The sequence below is a fragment of the Medicago sativa genome, chromosome 3 (assembly GCF_051527215.1).
Source record: "Medicago sativa cultivar Bolivia chromosome 3, Bolivia_mono, whole genome shotgun sequence".
Taxonomy (NCBI): Eukaryota; Viridiplantae; Streptophyta; class Magnoliopsida; order Fabales; family Fabaceae; genus Medicago; species Medicago sativa.
In genome coordinates, this window is record NC_140751.1 from 16,260,109 (window position 1) to 16,268,701 (window position 8,593).

The following is an 8,593-nucleotide window of genomic DNA, read 5'->3' on the forward strand; positions in this document are numbered from 1 at the left end:
GGTTTACATGACAGAATAGTCACAGCCAATTCTAAAGGATTTAAAGCCAATTTACAGAAATAGGAGTTTATAACTTTGACAGAGAAGAAAAAGTTTTGATTTAACATGACACTGTCTCAAAAGTTTGCAAGTAAGTTTTCTTCTAATCTTTCATTCATACTTTTGAGCACTCTCACTTTATTCCGATCTTCTTCAAAAAGCTTATGTATCCTTCGCCATGTTTTTTCTGCAATCCAACATATTGTGTTCAGCGATGCAGTAGGTCTTCAAACAGCAGGACTGGTTTCAATTGAAAAAAACACACCATTAAGTCTAATAACTTGTATTAACTTTCCAATAAATTATGAGCCTTACTCGAACTCAGGTCATTTTCATTTTACAATACAAATAAATGAATTGCTTTTATTGCCATTCAGAAAAACAGATCATTTTCATTTGCAAACACTAGTCATCGTTTCACCGGCCCAATAAACCTTCCAACATAAGTCAAAATGAACTAAAAAAATGATGAGAGCAATTATTAAAAGGCATTGGCTGTATTACATAATGGAAAAATTTAAGCATATATGGTGTTATCTTAAAGTTGTGAAGCATTTACGACCGATAAGTTAATTCAAACTACTCATACATGAACATGCGGGCACAAAACACACACACACATTCATGGAATATCAATTCCATTACCATTATTACACATTCTGTTTTCTCGGTTTCATTAACATATAGGTATTAGTAGTTTTTTATTCCTATCTTCTTCAACATACAAGAATTATTTCTATCAGCCTTTTCTCTCATCAACCTTCATGGATAAGAATTATTTCTATCTTTCTATGAACCTTCTCTCTGACAAAAGTACAATGATTTTAGTAGTCGGTGATTCAAGTTTTCCTATTCTTTGGCTCACCATATAAGGCTTTTTTAGAAAAATCTCGTCATATCGTATCACTTATGAAAATCCACATTCAATTTACACAAAAAAACAGAAAAATTAACATGTGTTTAGTTAGTATGGATTACACCAGAACTAAATAATACGAGAAAACTGATTTATAATCTGATGTCACGTGTGTTTACCTTACTGCTATTTTATGGAATTTTAAGGATGAATAATTAGAACTGTACAAAGAAAAGTGTCATAGAGAAGGAAAAAGATGAAATCTTTCTTGTCAAAGTAATGTTTAATACAAATTTAGAAGTTGTGACAGGAAGAGGGTCCATTCTTTTTCTAATATATATGATCCTCTTTGCAATTTTTTTTATCTTCATGGCGTGTCTCTATCAACTTATTTTCTCCTTCTTTATGAAGAAACCTTGTTCATGTCTCTTTTATCACAGTCACTAGTTGCATTAATAAACTCATTTTGCGGTTCTCAATGAAAGAATTCTACCATACCTCTCTCTCTCTCTCTCTCTCTCTCTCTCTCTCTCTCTCTCTCCCTCCCTCCCTCTCCCGGGAAGTGAGTAAAAAAACGTTGCGACTTGGCTTGTGGCTAATTTGGCATGCAACAAATTGGGTTATTTGGAATGTTCGAAATAAAAAAAAAATTTAAGAATGAAACCAAGTGAGTTGATGAGTTGGTGGAGGAGTTGAAGTTTCTGTCTTGGCAATAGATTTTAAATAGGTTGAAGACATCAACATGTTTGTTTTACGAGCAGTGTTGAAACCCAAGGGATAGCATATGTTGTAGGTGGTGTTGAGACGGTCGGCGTTGAAGATGAATAATCAAGCTTTTTCCACAAGTTATCAACTAAAGTAAAGTATATATCAGCGGTGAATACTTTATGAGCTAGAATTTTAATTTAAACTAGTTATACATATGATTCATGATGCACACATCAACATGGAGACATTCAGACACATTTCTTTCTCTTAGAAGCGTTTTTTAATTTATCCATTGAAATTAAGTTATTAGGAAACAGAGAAGGATCCAAAATTAAAATTATCAATCAAACCAAACAATCTATCTTTAAAAAAAATTCAATTTACCTAATATATCCTTTGATGTCAACCTTTGCCGAGGGTGAATTTTGAAGCAAAAAGTCCACCATTCCGTTAGGCATAGAACCTAGGTTCCTTGTTATTTTCAGTGCCTTCAAGTTAAACAAGGAAGGGAGCCTAACCTCCAACAAATCAGGAATGCGTGAAAGAACCTAAGCAGTCATTAACCAGTCATATTTTTTATATATAAAAAAATTAATACGACATAAAAAGCTGCATTAACCATACAATATAAAGTACCTCAAGAGTATCTGAAGAGATAGTCAATAATTCAATATTAGCAAGTTCAACCAACCAGTTGAGTAGAACTGATGAAGAGTCTGCTCTCGCTATATGAATATTTACATGTTTGATAGAAGAGAGAACAGTCTTGCTCCCAAAAAGTTTTGGAATATAATTATGACCAGTAAAAGCAAAAGTATGAAGATTGGGAGCATGTAGCTCGATACCAAAGGAGGTCCCGATATAGGAGCCGCGATCACAATTATACATACGTACAGTTAACTTGACAAGCTTGGTACTTGATATGCAAAGCCTTTGTGCATTCAAAACTGCGCAATACTCAATGATCAAATTATTCAACATGTTAAATGCAGAAAATGGATCGGCACAACCATAATCATTACGACAAAAGGCAAAGTACTTTAGAGACAAGCTGGTCAATGCTGGCAAATTCAGAGAATTGGGAAATATCGTTTTGGGACGAAAACTAAATAGATTAAGAGACGTTAGAGTGTGACATGAAAAGAAGCAAGAAGGAAATTCTTTCATATCACGTTTCAAATCAATTATTAAGTGTTGGAGATTGTGTGAAACAATGTATTTCATAATCCTTTGGATTGGTGAAATTCGAGAGTGTGAATAGCGGTTGAGTCATCGCGAAGAGACAAAATCTGAGACACAAATTCTTTGTACTTTTTGTGGGTTCTGAAGTGTGAAGGACTTAATATAAGAGTCGGAAGAGTCTACCATAGATTGATCCATCTTTTGGACAAAATGGAAGTTTGAACGGCCTCTTTGGCGTTCAAAAAGGAGAGTATGTGAAGGAGAACGCAACTGGACAAATAACTGATCATGTCTTCACTTTGATTGTCCTTACATTGCCTCTTATGTGTCTGCATTGTCTTAGAAACAAACAAAGAGTCCTACAAGCAAATGCAAATAGAAGAATTATTGGTAAATGTTATTAACAGATAAAATCAAAGTAACTTTAGAGTAAGAAAAAGGTGGAGCACTGAATCAAGAAATTGAGAATTATTTAACTAAAAAATCTAATACCTTTCGCAGATGATTACTGGTGCGTTGTACCGTACAAGATTAGCGGCGGCTTGCAGTAGAGATTTGCAGCGACGGTTTTTTTGGCATATGCGGCCAGATTGTTTGCTCTTTTATTTGGTTTTTTTTTCTTCATGGTTTAATTGAACCCATCCACCGTTTAATTAATATGTAAACCCTTTTGTAAAAAAATTTACACCTTCCTTTTCAAAACAGTGTTTCTTTAGCACAAAATATTTGTTTCGAATGTGTTCACTTTTCAATGTAAACTTTACAATTAAGCCCTCTAATGAATGTTGTGTACATCATTGTTGTCAAAATCTCGACTTAAATACTAAAATCCAGGATTTTACGACTTTCTTCACCTTCAACGACCTAAATCCATAGTAGAATCCTAAAATAGGCAAAATCCATTGATTTTGATTGCGATTTTACGATTTCTTATAAACTAAGCCATTTATGACTATATACAATTTATAACATATATTTAGTATTATTATTTTTTGGTAAAGTCCATCGATTTTGATTGCGATTTAACAATTTCTTATATCGATTCTACAAAAGTCTTTGAGTAAAATCCTTCGATTTTGATTGCGATTTTGGACCATTTTTCAAAAGTTAAGTGAATTTCACAAATTCAAGTCAAAATCGAATCAAACGAAGTTCCAGTAGGATTAAGTGTGTAAACAGAGGTTAAACAAGTTAAAAGAAAGTTTTTTGAAAGCTCGGATTGGTCCCCAAGTGCACGAAACGAAGAATCAAGTTTGGCTGTACAAGAGGTAGCACGCTTAAGCGACCGCCGCTCGCTTAAGCGTCCAAGTCACAGAAGATACTGTGACTGCACGCTTTCAGCACGCTGGCAGCACGCTTGCTGCTCGCTTAAGCGTGGTGAGCACGCTTAAGCGTCCTCCTGCAGTCTGTCAAAATTCAGTTACGGGTTCCAACCCATTTTCATCCAAAATCTCCATTTTGATTCTCCCAAACCCCAAAACTTAATCCCAAAGATGTTTATAAGTCACATATACTTCAAAACACTTAAACATGCATAAGTTTTGAGATTAAAACATCAATTTAACAAAATTCACCATTTCACCAACACTTCCTCAAGTTTCAACAACAACAACAAATTTCATCATCAATTCACCAATTTCATGATACCCAATGCATCAATCCAACAACAACACATCTAACAACAACAACAACAACAACATTGGAACATGAATTCATCATCAATCTAACCACCACAACATTATTCATCATTAACCTAACCCAAGAACATGTCATATGAAGGTGAGAAAAACACAAGAAGGGGGGGTTGAATTGTGTTTTGAAAAATTCTTCTTTTCTCCTAAAAACTGAACACACTGATCAGAAGCTAAGTGATACAGCTTCTGAAGTGATAATCAGAATCTAAATGCAGCGGAATAAAACAGAGAGAGAGAAGAAGAACGACACAAAGCAATTATACTGGTTCCTTCCACAATCCGGAAGTAGTCCAGTCCCCCTTGCACTTCCAAGGAGATTTCACTAAGTGTAATATCTGATTACAATTGCTCAAGCACACAAGCAAGAGACTTCCTTTGCTCAAGCACACAAGCTAGAGACTTCCTTTGCTCAAGAACACAATCAAGAGACTTCCTGCTCAAGCACAACTGCAAGAGACTTCCTAACTAAACAAAATTACACAGAAAATTGTTTAAGGTTGAACACTTGATATACAATCAGAGGTGCTCACAATACAAATCAGATACAGACTCAATGGACTTAAGAATTTCTAAGATATGACTTTGAGACACAGAAATTCTAAGTGAATGCAGAACAATTTCAGCAGAGGTTTGGCACTTGTAAAAATGTTGTGAGTCTTTCGTTCAGCGTTCTTGCATTCCCAAAACTCTAAGTCTTCACTCCTTTATATAGAGGTGTGAAAGAGACGTTGTGAAATTGCCAGCACACCAAAGAGTCGTTGTTTGAAGCTTGATCTTTCACCAATGATCTTTTGCCTGATTTGGTTGTTGTCCTATGAAGAACCAATTTGAAATCCATTCCTTATCCAAAGGAACATCTATGCAGGCGAAGCCGTATTCTGGAGCTGTTTTCTTGTCTTGTAGCGTGAACACAAAACAGAGTAGTGGAGAAGGTGGTTGTACAGTTCGTACAATAGTACAATGTCAACGCTTTCGTCCAAATTGCAAGCACATGCCTTCAAACACCTTTGAAATGACCGTTGCAATGTTCCACTAATTTTCTGCTATGTTTTCGAATCCAATAGACAGCTTTTGCAATGTAGATTCTTCAATCTTTGAATCTTTTGCAAATCCAGTTGATCTTCAGCTTCTGGTGAAATGACTTCTGATGAGGCAGCTTCTGATGATGCAGCTTCTGCAGCTTCTGATGGTGCAGCTTCTTCAGCTTCTGATGACGCAGCTTCTGATGATGCAGCTTCTGATAATGTGGCTTCTGGACCTCTTGTCTTCAGGAGCACTATTCTTCAGGAGCACTATTACTATCTTCAGGAGCAGCTTGACTTCAGGAGCGCTTTCCACTTTCAGGGGCGTATTGCCTTCAGAATCGTCTAAGCTTCATTTTCTTTTGCTCTTTATTTGCTCATTCAGAACCAATTAACGATGTAACCTTTTAACTGTGGTCCTGTACACTTGAACAAATATTAGCTAGTCCAATTTACAATTTTTAATACCTTGTTATCATCAAAACTCTTTGAGGTTCATTGTTAAACACATTTTGTTCCAACATCATATGCATATAAACCCATTTTGACATACAAATTCAACAACAACAACACAATTAACATTCAATTCATGCATATAATCTTGTCATCAAAATTAAGCACGAATTTCTACATCCAAAAATCAATTAACCACTTAATCAAAGAATTAGGAAGGAATAACAACTATTAATTATGATTAAAGTCTAACCACCTTACCTTAATTCTTCAAAAAATCAATTAGGGCTTCACTTTAGCTCCCAAAGCTTGAATCTCTAGCTCCCTCTAGCTCTCTCTAGATCTTCCTCTTCAATCCTTATCTTCTCTCTATCTCTATCTCTTCTCAATTGTGAAAATGTTGGTAAAACCCTATTTCTCTACAAACTAGAGTTTATATAGGTTCTTTTTAATTGGGCTCAACTCACAATGCCTTAATGGGCCTAACCCATTTCTATTCTAACCCAAAATGTTACTACTCACTTAACGGTAAAATGTAATAATAACGGTCACCTACCGGTAATAAAACAATTCACTACAACTCTTTAGCACTTAGTAAAATAATAATAGCTCTCACTAAGCACTAAAAATAATCCTCATCAAAAATACTAAATTACCCCTACTCATAAAATGACCAAAATACCCCTGAGTCCAAAATGACTAAAATGCCCTTCTAACACCGAATTCTACAAATCCCAACTAAAAATATACACAGAGGAAAATAATCACATAAGAGCACATATAACACACATAAAAACAATTAAATAAATAATAAAACAAATCTTGCGAAAAATCGGGCTGTTACAAACGCTAACATAGAAGTTTATATGTCAACTAGTTTACACATCACTAACCACCTGATATCCACATGATCAATATTTTATTTATTATTTAAGAATTAAATGTTTTATTATAATAATCTAGACCGATGTACAAAGGATACATAGTTTAGGTGTAATACTTTCTTTTAATTTTGCCCCCCACTTAAACTATTAAGTTTACCATTTTATCCTTTTTCATAATACTATATAAAATTTTAGTTACAAAAAAATAGTTGAATTCCAATAAAATAGAAACAATCCTATTAAAATAGAAACAATATTTTACTAAAAGAAAATTTTAAAAATGAATAAAACTACACACACTTTAAAAAGTTTTATTTTAAATTATTTTCCAAAACTGCAGGGGCGATAGAAAAGCACTTGAACAAAAAAAAAAAAGAGCAGAGAGATGAACATAAGTTATAAGTATAATGTTTAGGTGTGGAGCATATGACTTATTAACCTCTCAGGAACTTTCTGGTGAGAATTCTGCTATGGATTTGGTGTGGCATAGTCAGGTTCCCTTGAAGGTATCAGTTTTTGCTTGGAGGCTCATTCGTGATCGTTTACCAACAAAAACAAATTTGATTGCTAGACAGGTGTTGTCACCCAATATGTCCTTATGTGTTGCTGACTGCGGTCATCCAGAAACACTCTTTTTACTGTGTAATACTTTCGGTTCGCTTTGGCATTTGGTGCGAGGCTGGATTGGTTGCTATGGGGTGGACGCGGACAATATTTCCAACCATTTGTTACAGTTTTCTTATATGTTAGGTGGTGGTCATGCTAGACGTTCTTTTATGCAACTCATCTGGCTTCTGTGTGCCTGGCTCTGTTTTAGTAATATATGTCCATTTTGGCTTGTTCAAAAAAAAAGTATAATGTTTAGGTTTTATTACCGTTTTGGTTCCCAAATATTCAATCACTCATAGAATTGGTCCAACTATTATAAAATCATCTAGTTTTGATCACTCTATCATGTTTTTGGAAAACTATTCCATGTGGTTGATGCAATAGCAGAAGGATCGTTCATGTCATAGATTGCTGATTATGCCATTAAGATAATCGTGTCCATGGTTGTGAATGACCAAAAGTTAGAGTACAATAGAGGGTCTACATTGAAGAAGGATGGTATCCTTCATTTGGATACAAATGATGTTCTACAAATTGAGAAACCGTAAGGCCATTTTTTAGCCAAACATAAGTGTTCATTTCCGCGAAAAAATCATCAGAGTTGAAGCCTAAGTGACGCCAAATTCTGGAGGAGTGCGGACAGTCACAGATACAGTGAAGGAATGTCTCTTCCTGCTGGTCGCAGCGAGTGCAAACGGCTGATTGAGCAATGTTCATGTGCATTGATAAAGATAGAGTTGGAGCTGCATCATGACAGGTCAGTCAAACAAGGAATTTATATTTTTCAGGGAGGCGAAATTTCCAAATCCAGGACCATGAATGGTGAGAGGTGGTGGTAGTTGCAGATTGAGAAAGGAGCCAGTCATAACCACTTTTAGCTGTGTAGACTCCATTTTTGTTGTGAGACCAAATGAAAGAGTCCTCTATGGCATCATTGAATTGGACAATGAGGTTATTGATGTTGCTAGCAAACCTCGGGAGGAAAAATGGTGTAAAGTATGTTGGTGTGATTAAATAATAATTTTTCCATACAATTATTAAAAGTATAATTTAATTTTATCATAATTTATTTCAATAGTATATTTTTTATTTCTTTATTTTTTTATATTCAATATTTTTGTCGCTTTCACATTTGTTTTGAATACT

The 8,593-nt window shown here is 34.8% G+C and overlaps 1 protein-coding gene across 1 annotated transcript; it reads right to left on the bottom strand.

Annotated features, from left to right (window-relative positions):
* Nucleotides 1-201: 201 nt before the first annotated feature.
* On the bottom strand, nt 202-3,120 carry LOC146936127 (uncharacterized). Its single transcript, XM_085757674.1, has 3 exons — nt 2,240-3,120; nt 2,011-2,151; nt 202-279 (listed from the first exon to the last, which is right to left on the bottom strand). Exons 1-3 carry the CDS (start codon nt 2,825-2,827, stop codon nt 202-204), a joined length of 807 nt encoding a protein of 268 aa, XP_085613800.1. The 5' UTR covers nt 2,828-3,120.
* Between the last annotated feature and the right edge of the window lie 5,473 nt (nt 3,121-8,593).

Coding starts and splice junctions, on each gene's coding strand:
- LOC146936127 (XM_085757674.1), bottom strand. CDS start 2,827: ATGAAATACATTGTTTCACACAATCTCCAACACTTAATAATTGATTTG. Junction 2,152..2,239: donor TCTCTTCAGATACTCTTGAG/GTACTTTATATT, acceptor ATGACTGCTTAG/GTTCTTTCACGCATTCCTGA. Junction 280..2,010: donor AAAATTCACCCTCGGCAAAG/GTTGACATCAAA, acceptor AATTGAAACCAG/TCCTGCTGTTTGAAGACCTA.